Source organism: Mirounga angustirostris, unplaced genomic scaffold (genome assembly GCF_029215605.1).
Source record: "Mirounga angustirostris isolate CCGP_5_RB_7025 unplaced genomic scaffold, mMirAng1.0.hap1 SCAF_1, whole genome shotgun sequence".
Classification (NCBI taxonomy): domain Eukaryota; kingdom Metazoa; phylum Chordata; class Mammalia; order Carnivora; family Phocidae; genus Mirounga; species Mirounga angustirostris.
In genome coordinates, this window is record NW_026991709.1 from 67,650,752 (window position 1) to 67,664,741 (window position 13,990).

Below are 13,990 nucleotides of genomic sequence, written 5' to 3' on the forward strand. Positions count from 1 at the left end.
TGGGCTTCACGGATGCGCGAAAGATACGACTGCTGAACAGTGAGATGGCTCAGGCTTGACTGACTCCTGCCGGTGACCCGGACCCCGGTGCCTCGTTTGCTCGTGCGTGCAGTTGGAAGGCACGGGAAAGGAGGAGCTTGCTCAAGACTCTCGTGGAGCTGAGCCAGCGCTGCACCAGCAGTAACTAAGAGGGCCCTGGGTGGGGATGCCCTCATGGGGTGCTGGCTGGGTCCGCACCTCCTCTTCCTGCTGGGGGTCTCAGTGTGGGAAGCTGGCAAAACCCAGGAAAAGATGGGGAGACAGGGTGTGGAATCTAATGATGGGCTCTGTGCCACCCCAACCCTGGGGGCCCGAAAGATGCTCCCTGTTCCACTTACGAGCCTAGTCTCTCTTCGATGTCATAGAAGTCAGACACTTTTTGTTCAGTGTTGACGGTTACATTCCGGTAGTTGATCTCAGGTTCCTTCTCATCTGTAGGGTAGGGGTGGGGTGGGTGTGAGCCATCAGATTCCTCTCTCGCCCCCCGCCACCCCTCGAGTCTACGTGAGGACAGGTGGCCAGCACTCACCATCATCTGACACCTCCACTTCGTCCTTCGGCTCTGGGGGGAGACAGGGAGGGACACAGAGGACACAGCGATTAGTAGCGAAAGCCCATCGAGAACAAAACATGCTGGGGGCCTCGGGAGACCTCAGCCTTCCTAGGCCCAGGACCACAAAGCCCAGAGCACTGGGAATGGCCAGGCAGTGGGTCAGTCCACACTGCCGCAGGGCCGTGGACACACCGGCAGGCCCTGGCCTCCTCACCCTATCCAGCACCTTCTGCACCAGCTCTCACCTCCATCTCTTCCTCTGTAACCTCATGACCCCCTAGACATACCCTTCTTCACGGCGCTCCCAGGCTCTCCGACTTTCAGAACCTACACAAAACTGTGACAGCCCCTTTCTGCTCCGACTCAAAAGTCAGCAACTTAAATTGCTCCTAGCATCAAACCTATTTATCCATTTGATTAGATAATGGTACGTGGAGTTCCAGACATGTACCAGGTATCTTGCAAGTTATCATAGTTCTATCAACAAGTACACAGAAAGCAGGATCTCTCCTTTCTTGGAGTTTATATTTAGTTGGGGAGGCAGAACTCCGTATACTTGAAATCCCCATTACAAGTGTTCTATAATCAAGCACATGACATTGCAGTACAAACTGAATATACAAGGCAGGATGTTGATACAAAATAGGGCAACTATAAGTCAGAGCAATTATTCTGGGAAGAAGTAGCCCTTGAATTGTGTCTTAAAGGAAATACCGGAATACAACGGGGAGGTGGAGGTGGGTGAACCACACAGTGAAACCAGCAGGTGTTTAAGAGGTATGACAAGAAGGGACATGAGCAGCCCACGTTGGCTGCTCACATGGATGTGTCTGAAGTGAATGGGGAAAGGCGTGAGGGGACAGTCAGGTGTCCATCCGAACACACCCACGTCAGAGCTCCAGGCTTTCCTTTGCCTAAGCTTAGCTTTGTCCCAGTGGAGCCACTATGGCTTCTTGACCTTGGCTGAGTGCCTTTCCCTTTCTGGGTCCCAGTTCCCTCATCGGTAGAAGGAGGGAGTTGTATTTTTAAGTGATTTCTAGTGTCCTTGGCTAGCCCTAGATGCCATGCTTTGTGATGTGCTTTGTGCTCTTTAGTCATGATGTGGGCTATGTGTCACAGACAGATGGAGACAAGGCAGGTTTCCTGAGGAGACAGAACAAAGACCTGAGCAAAGTCAGTGAGGGAGGACAGAGATTTTACAAGAGCTTGTGTGTGTGTGTGTGTGTGCGCGTGTGAATAAGACTTGGGGGAAAGGATGTGATAAGGGATAGCACTCATACCTATGGATAAGTCTCCCAGGAGCAAGAGAGGCTATGATTTGTTTAGAGTCCTTTTTTTTTTTTTTTTAGTTTTTTAGTTTTTTTTTAAGATTTTATTTATTTGAGAGAGAGAGAGAGCATGAGCAGGGTGGAGCGGCAGAGGGAGAGGGAGAAGCAGACTCTGTGCCGAGTGGGGAGCCTGACTCAGGGCTCCATCCCAGAACCCCGAGATCATGACCTGAGCTGAATGGATGGAGCCACCAAGGTACCCCTTGTTTAGAGTCCTTAAAATGCTGTTGAAGAAATGAAAAACTAAACATAAGTGGGACGGGGAAGAATATTCTGTCAAAGGAAGGCAAATGCCCTGGAACAATAAAAAGGGTAAGAGAGATGGGAACTCTCAGATTTTTTTTTTTAAAGATTTTATTTATTTATTTGCTAGAGAGAGAGAGAAAAGTGAGAGTACAAGCAGGGGAAGTGGCAGGCAGAGGGAGAAGCAGGCTCCCTGCTGAGCAGGGAGCCTGATGTGAGACTCAATCCCAGGACCCTGGGATCATGACCTGAGTCAAAGGCAGACGCTTAACCGACTGAGCCACCCAGGCGCCCCGGGAACTGTCAGATTAATGGTGGGGGTTTCACAGATAGCACCAGGACATGAGCCTAACTGATCAAGTCTTCTAAATCACACACTTGAGAGTGGAGAGCCCGGTTCCTCAGCCTACTGCTCTGGCCAACAGAATGCTGTCATGGGGGGCGGGGGGGGGCTGGGAAATGTGCACTGGCCACAAACAGGTATGACTACTCTGCCCTCAGCGGAGCCTGGGGTGTCCGCTGCTGAACTAGGGCTGTAAACACTTAAAAAGTCACAGCAGAGCTGGTGGGGGTATGGGAAGCCACTATAAGAAGAGCTGCCATGTGAAGATGAGCGGACAAGGTTAGGCCTCTCTGGTTGGGGAAAAAGGTCTAAAGCAGAGATGTTTTGTTTTGTTTTGGGGGGGAGAGGGAGAGAGTCTTAAGCAAGCTCTACTTTCAGCGCAGAGCCCAATGCGGGGCTCGATCCCAGGACCCTGAGATCATGACCTGAGCCAAAATCAAGAGCCAGACGCCCAACCGAATGAGACACCCAGGTCTCAGATACGGTTTTTTAACAATCGCAATGGCCAAGCGTGAGATTAAGGTTACAGACTTTTATCAACTAATCAATGCCGTAACTTGAGAGAACAATCTCGTGTGGTGCCTCACACAGGAGGAAGGCTGAAGGCATACGGAACTCACATCTCCAGACGCACCATGAGAACGATATATAGGGGTCAGCGGGGGTTTAGGGCAGTTCGACAATGGCATTTCAGACAGGGCTTTAAGGGAAGCAAGGGGTTCAAGTCTGTCATGAAGGATGCTGTCACTGGCTGGGCCCTGGAGACCAAATACTAACAATCATAGCAACCTTTACTGTTGGGGAGGCCCAGCGTCCGGGCCCATGGTGGCCCCATATGGGAGAGTGTCCACCCGATGAGGTGTCCCCTTTTCCTTTTGTTCCCATGCCACTCATCCTGGTGTGGAATGAGCAGCGGGCCAAGAGAGAAAGTAGAAGGCAGGCTGTCTAGGCCTGGCATCTTTAGGAGGAACTGTCTGTACTTCCCTAGGGAGGGGGCACCAGCCATGGGGCTTTCCAACGGCCTGGCCCCCCAGGGGCATCTTGCAGGCAGCCCTGTAGGGGGCATGCAGTTCTAGAACTGGCCTCTCCCACTTACTTGCACACCAGTTAGAAGTTACAGAGCTGGCCTTCTGGTTCTTACTGCCAACACTGCATCCGCCCTTCACCTCTGGCTTTCTCCCTTGGCAATTAAGGTGCAGAAGGCTCTCCTGATGCTATGGTTATGGGGACCTAGATCATTCTCAGGGAAGTCACGCCCCTCTTTCTGACTCACTGTTCCACCACAACTTTTCCTCTGTTTGAAATAGACCAAGACTCCAGGCTGAGAGGTTTTCCTTCTTCCTTTTCCTTCTCGTTCTGCCTCCATTCTGTTTGGAGGGAGACATGGCCACAAGGAGAGGAGCGGGGTAGGAGTTGGGGAAAGGCCACAGTTCAATGAGCCAAGCCTTCAAAATAAAGGGCTGGGTGCCTGGGTGGCTCAGTCGTTAAGCGTCTGCCTTCGGCTCAGGTCATGGTCCCGGGGTCCTGGGATCGAGCCCCGCATCGGGCTCCCTGCTCCGTGGGAAGCCTGCTTCTCCCTCTCTCACTCCCCCTGCTTGTGTTCCATCTCTCGCTGTGTCTCTGTCAAATAAATAAATAAAATCTTAAAAAAAAAAAAAAAAAAGAAGAAAGGGCTTAGTAATGGGAGGGGTGACCACTTGGTTTCCATCTTTCCACCACAGAAGGAGCTGAACTACAGCAGGAGGGACTTCAACAAGAGGTTTCCAAAACCTATTCAGAAAGAGCTGGGACATCCACGAGCTAAGCACAAGAACTATTTGGAAGATGGTTCTGAGCTATTTGTGCAAATAGATAAGTCTCATTCCCCTGGAACAGTGTTTGGGACAGGACCAGATGAGCCCTTGGGACCCTAACAGGGCATGCCTTAGGCAGCCCCCTGGACGGAGCTCTCCACGGTCGAGGGCTGATGCACGCCCAGTGGGCACTAGGTGGCACCCCAGCCCCAGAGAGGCCTCCGTAGCCCTGGACAGGTTGAGCAGCCCAGGGAGGCTGATCTCTATAGAGCCCTCAGGGGCTCCGCATCTCTAACTGCCCTCAGCCTTGCAAGGAAGCCTTAACTCTGCAAGAAGCCTTTCTCCCAGCTGTTTTGCTAACAACTATATATTCTAGAACAAATTAGGATTAGGAGCAAGGATGGAATGGATTGAAGAGTCAGAGCAGGGGTAGGGTGGGGCAGAGATGAAGGCCTGGCTGGGATGGGAGAGATGGGTGTCCTGGGGCAGTGGCTCTGTTTACCCAGGTTTGGGGAGACAGGGAGGGGAGCTAGCTGGGTTAGGGATCCTAGTGTGAGGGGTGGCTATGGCATAAGGAGGCCGCAGACGTGGGGTGGGGGGCGGACACACCGTGCTTTGTCCTGTACCACCCGGAACAGTGCCCAAACACAGGAGGGGTGCAGGGTACATTGCAGGGGTGAATGTAGGGTAGGGGACGGGGTGCTTAGCAGGGATAGAATGGGGAGGTCAGGATGAAGCGGAAAACCCAAGCTGCTAAGGCACAGGCAGGAGGGATACTGGGGGCAGTGGGGAAGGTGAGAGCCGCATTAGCTGGGCTTAGTGGAGGGAGGGTTTGTTGGCACTGCTGTTTTGATGACCACCACAGACCACTGGCTCCACAGAGAGGAGCCACCATAACCCCCTCTCTCATCCCTCCTCTACATGCACACGCATGCGTGCACACATGCAGTTCACACACGCGTGCATCCACACCCCCCTTCTCTGCGAGCCATTTCCCTTTTAAAGTAGAGACAGATGCCCTCCCTAGGTTATAACTAACAAGCATCTGACCAGTCCACAGGGGGCTTCACTTGGAACCCCCACCTCCCTCCACCCCACCCTCCCACCCCCTCCATCCTCTGCCCCTCAGGCCTAATACTCCACAACTCTTCTGTCCTCCCCAGTAATCCAGTTGGGCCTGGAGGTGGGAGCAGCTTCCAGTCTGGAAGCCCTGGGTGGCCTGGACCCCTCCTTGGGCTGGCAGGCTATTTTTGCATTTCCTTTTGTTTGCTCCCAGCCAGGAGGGGCCCTAGGAGGAGAGTCTGAGGATCACAACAGGGGTTTGGCTTGGCTGCAGGGAGGAAGGGTGCAGGGAGGAAGGGAAGGGCCACCTGCCCAGAGCCCGGTGTAGCCCCTGGTCCCCACAGACTCTCCCTCCAGCCCTGGGAGCTGCTGTCGGGGCCTCCTGGGAGCCACACCTTGCCACTCCCGTGGCCTCCAGTCCTCGGCATGGGGTTTATCAGGCCCTCTACAGTTTCTCCAGGTTTCTTCCATAGAGGACCTGGAAGCTTTCCTTTCCAGCTAAGGAACATCTTCTCACGGCCATGTTAGCTCTTTCCTTCTCACTTTTCGAGAGGTGGGGAGCTAAAAACATAAAACTAAGAGCCTGTCCTGGCGCTAACCTGCCTACTCCTCACTCTGCTCATTTCAAAGGGGGGGGGGTCAAAGGGCAGCAGACGGCAGTTTTGTTACCCGGCTTCCCCAGCAGACATTTGTGAGCAGCTAGTGGGCAGGAGCCTGGGAGCCCAGGAGCCCAGGACAGCAGCAAGGAGGCCCAGCGGGGTGGCCCAGGGGCTGGGATCCACGCCTCCACGGCTCCCACATACCAGGGCTTGCTGGATAAAGTCCCCCAAGACAGGGCTGCACCCGCAACATTGTAAATCTGGTCTGTTTTCCACTGGCATCCTCCAATTTCTTTCTGGAGCCCTCATTTAATATGTAAGGTTTTAATATCTATTTTATATCTGATTTTCTCACCAAAGAAGGACATCAAGCTGTAATGGCCGTCCCATACTCATGATGCCTCTGGTCCCGCGGTGACTTCAGACTGGCCCTGTCCTTTGCTCTCCCCTCTCCTCTCCGCCTCACACCCTGAAGCTCTCCCTCTCCCGGTGCCCTTTCCCTTGGCGTCCCTCCTCCCTGCCCCCAATCTCTTCTCCACCTTGAATTCATGGCCCCCTTTTGCCTCTCTTCACATCAAACTTCCTGAAAAAGTATTCCACACTCTTGGCCTTTTCTTCTCCCACTTACTCCTTACCCCTGGGGCAACCATCTTCCACCCTGCAGAAATGCTCGCTCTCCAAGATGGCTGCGCCTCAAAGGGCTTTAGCCCTGAGTCTCATCTCTTTCTGTACTTAGAGCTAGCTGCTATTCCCTGAGCCCTCTCTGCACCTCACTCCTTCTGTGTTTCTTCCACACGGCTCCAGCTTCTCTTGGTGCTCTCCCCCTCATCCTTCCTTCCGTCTCCAGATATCTGCACTGACTTTCCTACCACCCTCTTGGTGACCTCACTGACGCCCATGGTTTCAATTATCAGCTCAACAGTGAAGATTCCCAGCTCTGTAGCTCTAACCTAAACCCTCTCCTGAGCTCTAGATCAACTGGTCAGTAGTCTGAAGACGCCTGGATCGCCTTCAGTCACCTCAATTACCCAGGAATGAAACCAGAACTTGTGTCTTCTCTGGGACTCCCTGCTGCCTAACTGCCAGTCCCTGGGATGCAGCCTGACGGCTCCCAAAGGAGTATAGGCTTCAGGTCAGGCAACTCGCCATTTACATTACATGCTCTGTGATCTTGGGCAAGTAGCTTCACCCCTGTAAACCTCATTTCTCCTATCTGTAAAATGGGGGTAATAATGGCAGCTACTTCACTGAGTTAGATGCATGAAATGATGCAGGTAAAGTGCTTACCACACTGTCAGCCCATAGCAAGTGCTTGATATATATTAGCCACCAAGAACTGCAAAAATAAATGGCTCTTAAATTTGTGTTCAGGGGTTCGTGGGTGGCTCAGTCAGTTAAGCGTCTACCTTCGGCTCAGGTCATGATCTCAGGGTCCTGGGATCCAGCCCTGCATTGGGATTCCTGCTCAGCGGGGTGGTTGTTTCTCTGTCTCTCTATTCCCCCACCCGCCCCCGCTCATGTTCTCTCTCATGTGTGTTCTCTCTCGCGTGTGCTCTCTCTTTCTCAAATAAATAAATTTTTAAAAAATCTTAAAAAAAAAAGCAGTGGATTTAAAAAAAAACAAAACAGAAAATTTCTGTTCAGTTACTCAAGCCAGGAGCTGGGAGTCATCCTCAACTCTTCTCATTTTTCCTTGAACTCTATGCAAAAAGCCGCTGAGAATGGTCAGTTCTCCCTGCCAAGGCCTTCATTCATGCCCTGACCATCCCTCGCCTGGACTACAGCACAGAGGTTCCACTGGTATCTCGCAGACTCCAGTGCCATCCCCACTCTTTTTGGGTGCTTCCCGAACTGTCACACTTCTGAATTCATGGGGGTAGATCAAGTTGAAGTGAGGGTTCAGAAAGGACCAGTGGTGTGGAGGGGCCGAGAGTGTGCATTTCCAGAAAGTGCCGGGATCCCAAGACTGCTGGTCCAGACCCCACTTTGGTTAGCAAAGCTCTATTCTTCCTCTAATTCTCTTTCTAAAAAAACAGATGTGATCATAACAATCCCCTGCCCAGAAATCTTTGATGAACTTCACAATGTTACCTAAACTGCCCTTCGGGGTTGCTTCCTCCTATTCTGTCTCACACAGCATATGCCCTGGCCACACACAAGCTTCTCACAATGCCATGCATTTCCATCACTTTGCACTTTCGCTGATGCTGCTTCCTCCGTGGGGAATGCCTCTCCTTATCTTCCCTGCTTCTTGGAAGCCCATCCCTTTTCCCAAGACTCCGCATAAGTGTCACCTCCTCTAGGAAGCCTTCCTCCACCTTCATGGCAAACTTACTCATGCTTTCTGCTGTGCCTCCTCCTCTCTTTGTTTACGCCACTATAATCACATGTATCCCATCTCATTATAGTTACTGTCTACTTGGCTGTCCTCCTAGTTAAATTTTAAGCCAGTTGTCTAATCTGTCTTTGTGTCCCAAGAACTTGACACCGAGTAGACAGTGAGATAGGAGTGCAAGAGAAGGAGGGAGGTGGGTGCAGGGGGAAGTCAAAACTTAAGTCCATCTGAGCGCCTGCCTGCCAGGACTGCGCTCCTGATTAACACACCATCGCCCCCTGGTGACAGTGTACCAAAATTGCTGGTCCAATGTCTTTGGAAGGGTCATAGGTACTTCTTTCAAAGGACAGATCAGCATCACCACCCTGGAAATCAAGATCCCCAAAGCCGCCACCAGCCATCATTGACGTCTTCTCAGTCCTCGGTACCCCTCTCAGTACAGGTTTCTACATACACAAGGTAAGCCATGCACACGTATTTCAAGCCAGCAATAAAGTGAAGGCAGCCTACCCTCTGGTTTTTCTCCCACCGCTGTGAGGTCAGACTCCTGGCTCGGCTCACTGGTTCCGTACACGTTGATGGCGCGCACACGGAATTTATACTCTCGGTCAGGCAGCAGGTCCTGGATGTTAAAAGAGGTGCTGCGGCATGTGGCTAGTTCCTTCCACGTTTTGTCCACCGAGTCCCAGATCTCGACACTGTAGGACTGCACAGCACTGCCCCCATCATATGAGGAGCCATACCAGGACAGGGTCAACGAGGCGCTGCGGACGTCAGAGGCGCAAGGCGTGCCGGCTGGGGGGTCTGGCTTGTCTGGGGACAGAGAAGCACATCACCCACGTCTTCAGAATTGCAGGGAAAGAACCTTTCTAGATTAGCATTGTCTTGGAGGAGAAGCCCAGAGAACCCGAGCTGACAGCCCTGGTCCTGGCTCTCCTCTCCTCACCTACACGGTCACACCTGTGCACAAATACACCTACGCAGAAAGCCCCACAAATACCTATCTGCTCAAAAAAAAAAAAAAACACCTCTTTTTTTTGGCTAGTTTTCCAGCCTACAAGTCATGATTTCCTGTACTTCGCCTCAGTCCTAAACATATTTCTCTGAGTAAACAGATCTAGGAAGCTGCCCAGAAGGCGTGGACTGCTTCCCATCAAAAATATGTTTTGAGAGAGAATCTAATGTGTGCGTGTGTGTCTGTCAGGCCCTAGGCCAGTGGCCTGTGACATAACGAGGGTCAGTCTCCACTTTCTCTGGGACTTAGGGAACGCCTGCCCCACGGAGAGGCAGAATAGCACAGTGAGCTCTGAAGTCAGACAGATCTGGGTTTGAACATGGCTCTGTCTCCCTTCACTACTTGTTAACCTCTCTGTGCCTCAGTTTCCTTGTCTGTAAGCAATGTGGATAACACTAGCAACTGGATCACAAGGCTGCTGTGAGAAGTTCCGAGAAAAGTGGCTGGTGTGCATAGTCATTACTATCATTATTGCAGGAGTTTATTTCTCACTTTATAATATGTAAAACATTACTTCTACCCTACCTCTTTTATTCCCATAGGACCAGGATAAAATGAGAAAGAATTTCAAAAGCAAACCACGGCAGCAAATCACAACCACCCCTGACTAAGGGCTGGAAAATGAGTGGAGGACACAAGCGAGAAGCAGCCCCTTTGGCTGGCTGCCTCCCTCGTCAGGCCAGTAACGCTGCTGGCTTCGAGGCAAATCACGCTAGCCTAGACTTTAGTGGGGTGATCGGGTTTTGCTGATTTTGCCGGTCGCTCCTCTGAACAAAATTCTCCTGTTTTTCAGATTTTGTTTTTAGAGGTGGTTGATTTAGCTACAGATACCAGTATTCAGTAACCTCCATCTCACACCCCCACAAGGCAGTCTGAGGTGTAGAGTTTCCCAAACTAGCAATTAAAACCATGCTTTTCACGCTATGTCATTTTATAAGCTATGTGACCTCGAGCGAATTCCTTAACTTCCAAGATTTCCAAACTTCCAGTTTGTCTTTTTATTGGGACAATGGTGCTAATATGCATCTACCTTGTAGGGGTTTTGTAAGCACCCAAGGAAGCAAACCCAGGTAAAGTACTTGACTCCTACTCTCCCTCCCTTCGGCAAGGTTGGAAAGCCAAAGAGAATTCTTGCAAATGACTTTGTGCAAACAGGGGAGGAAAAAAACATTCCGTTGGCTTGTGTACGTGTGTACCCACACTCACACACACGCACGCACACACGTATTTGTTCTCACCCCTCCCCCAGGCCCCGCGGCTTCTCCCTCCCGGCCGAGGACGCCTTGTCCGGAGACCGCCCGCCCGTCCCCGCGCAAGCCCAGCCTGGGCCTCGCGTGGAGTGTTTCTGGGATTGTGACAGAGCTACTTTTCACCACTGGCAGTCACTCTGGAGTCCTCCCAGGATGGAATCACTTTCGCTGGTTGTTTAAAGTGTTCTCTTAGAAAAACTATTTGTTCTGAAAGATGTATTGGTTTTTTTAGAAGTATTTCTGGTGTTGGCTAAGATGTTTATTACTCTCAAGTCTAGTGGAGGCAAGTACTTCAAGTCCTCTCAAGACCCGGCTAAGGAAGTTAAAAAAGCCCAAAGAGGGATGGAAGACAGACTCACTGCTCCCCCCAGGAAAACTGCCTGGGAAGTGTCTCATCGGGCACGTTTAGAGTCATGTAGGTTTATAAGACAAACGCACATACACTCCACAGACTGATTTTTCTCCTCTCTGTGTCGGTGAAGCTAACGCTGAGAAATGGGTATTGCAAAAGAGGTGCTATTTGTACCCTACCCTGTCCCCAGATGTCTCTTGGCTGAAAGGGTCAGAAAGACTGACGTATGATATATGTCCCCCCCTGCAGCACAAGAGAAGATGCAAAATTTGGGGTGGGGGACTTTATAATTCCTAGCGAAGCTTCAGTGCTTTCAAGGAATTTGATTCCAAACTGAGGAGTTCAGACAAGGTTCAAGTCTAAGTCTAGGGGCCTGGAAGCGCCCACCTCCAGGCCTGCCCTTAGGGTAGGTCTACTCTTCCACTGACAAGAGCCTCACACAGAGGCTGCGCCAGCCAGGGACCGAAACCCTTGGAACAGAACAAACATCCTCAGAACAGGGGCCTGTGAGCCTCCCCGCCACACTAACGACACAGAGGCACTTGGGCTGGGACGGGGACCCTGGGCATGGCCCGGTGAAGGCAAAGCGGACTCGGTGTCTAGAACCCTAAGCTCCATGCTGCCTTGGAATTCTCCCATGGCTCCCTGGAGACTTGACTGTCACAATGGGAAGCGCTGAGTCTAAGGGAAAAGTCTCTGATGGCACCAGCCCCAGGATTTTCTGTTCAGTTCTGGGAAAATGGAGGCTCTCCTCTCTACTACCTCTCACTGGAGGTCTCATGTGCTGTGTGTCGTTATCTGTGGCCCACCTGGACCTCCCTTCACTGCACCGCAACACCAAGGAAAACTGGAAGCCAGTGCTTGCTATCTAAGCTCAGGGCAGCTTTTAGAGAAGGGCAGCGGGTGTGAGACGGCCCCACCCCCACCCCAGGGTCATCTACCTGGCCCTTGAAAGCTAAGGCACTTTGCTTGCTAAGAATACCCAGCTAGCCAGTGGCAGAGCCGAAAGGAGACTCCAAAACATCTCCAGAGCCTTGTTCCAGGGGACTGCTTTCTTACAGGCTATCAGGCAGAATAAGATCAAGAAGCATCTTGCTTAAACCCACGCCAAGCATCACAAAAGGAAATCTCCTGCCTTTAGAAATCCTGGGAGTTCCAAGCTCAGATAGTAGCTGGGGATTACTGGGTATTTGGAGATTCTCTCCACTTTGTTTTTGTCCTTTAAAGCTATGCAAAGTGACCTGTTTTTCTCCTGCTGGACAAGTTACTGGAAGGAATGCATCTGGGTTAGCTGCTCTCTGGGGCCCCTCCCTCCCCCCCCCCCGACGCCCCCGCCCCCGCAGAGCAGGAAGGGCTGGTGTCGGCTGAGGCTCTCAGAACATCACAGACTCCTGTGCCGCCTTTTAAACCGTAAGCCTTTAAAATAGTTAAACATTGCTCATTCAAACTAACCCAGTGAAAGGCTACTTTTTATTACCATTTTAAAAATAGGAGTCATAGCCTAGATGAAAAGAAAATGGTACTTGAAAGGACAGACAAGAAGAGAGGTTTACTGCTAACCAGCAGAAGTTGTGTTAAGTCGGCCTTATTTAGCCGGCCTGCAAACGGATGCTTCCAAAGTGCTTGAAAAGTGCCTGGAGAAGCCCGAACAATTCCTATCTCATCCCCTTTGTATTTGACATCTACTTAATAAGCCCTGATCAGATCATGCACAGAGGCCCCCTAGAGACACGCAGGTAAATCTGGGCCTAATCCAGGTTTACTTTGGACTAATGCTAAATCCATGGGCTCTGAATGAATGTGGCTTTGCCGGATCCATCAATGCAAGTCCTCCTTTTATTGAGCAATTCTATTCTTAGCTCTATGAGGGGGAGACAGACAGAAAGCCCGTTCCCCTCCATTCCATTCCCCTCCCAGGACGGCATTTTACATGCTGCTCCTGCCAGCTGGCGGGCAGCCACGCCAATAGCCCTGTCAGCACTGGCCGAGGAGAATGAGAAACGAAACCATAAAAGGCCAGAACTGCAGCCCCGCGGTGGTGCTGGGGGAGGGGAGCTGGTGGCACTGTGGGGGCCAGCCAGAGTGGGGGCGGGGGCACTGGTCGCAGAAAAGCAGTTCAAAGGAGGTGACCCCCAGGTTCCCCAAGCTGGGGCAGATAAGAGAACACCAAGGAGAACTGGAAGCCAATGCTTGCTGACGGGGGGCGGGGGGGCCGTAGGGCCAAATCAATAGTTCAGGTACACGTCTGAATGTGTAGGCAAACTGGGTCACTAGCGCCGAGCCCCCAAATGTTCTTGACTCCTGGGGGAGAATTATTGAAGTGAACATCCGGAGTCATCAAAGAGAGAAAGAATGAGAAAAAGTTGTCTCCTGTCTTTTTATAGATGAGAAACCTGTTCCCTGACCTGTCAGCACACTGGCCTTCCCAGATTTAAAACTCCTGATCTAAAGCAGAAAAAGAAAGGCGATCAGATCAGTAACCATCAGGCCAAAGGCCTTCACACACACAACCTCTGACGGCCCACAGATGCGCAGAGACACGGCCTGCTATCCATCTGCCCACTCCTTCCTCTGCTGTTCCTTTGCTGTCCTGAGCAGCTGCCATGTCAGGGCTCAATTGCTGAGCACAACCCACAGTGTGGGACCAGTTAGCAAGGTATTTTGACATTTCAGGAGAGAGTCCACCAGGGCATGAAAAACAGTGACTGGGATGGAGAGGAAGAAGTGAACTTGGAAAATCAGTCTGGAGAGAGACTCAACTCCATACTGCAGGAGGTGAGAAAAAGGAGTGGATGTAGGACTGGGAGGTCACAGTGACCTCAGAAGGGTGGTCCCAGCAGACTCATGGGGGTGGGAGGGAGGCCACAGGGAGGCGAGGAAGCAGAATCAAAGTGGAGACTGGCCACCTTCAGGGGGCATGGCCATGAAGACAGCGAGAGAGAGATGGTGGGGCAGGCAGAGCAAGACGGGATATTGCAGGCGTACACGCTCCTATGCGTTTGGCTGGGATGACAGAGCCCTGGCAACATTTACGGGAGAAGTAGAGAGGTGAAGACGAGAGAGGGGGGCACAGATATG

General features: G+C 51.7%; 1 protein-coding gene across 6 annotated transcripts in view; it reads right to left on the minus strand.

Annotated features, from left to right (window-relative positions):
- The window catches only part of MYLK (myosin light chain kinase), a 176,209-nt gene that overhangs the window by 31,840 nt on the left and 130,379 nt on the right, over nt 1-13,990 (minus strand). For 5 of the 6 annotated variants that reach the window (XM_045903007.3, XM_045903006.3, XM_045903005.3 and 2 more), the window contains 3 exons: nt 8,806-9,108; nt 569-601; nt 378-471 (listed from right to left, as the gene is read on the minus strand). In XM_045903007.3, the coding sequence (XP_045758963.2) occupies nt 378-471; nt 569-601; nt 8,806-9,108 (430 nt within the window). The remainder of the gene's footprint in view (nt 1-377; nt 472-568; nt 602-8,805; nt 9,109-13,990) is intronic. The other variant, XM_064571010.1, reaches the window with a different exon arrangement.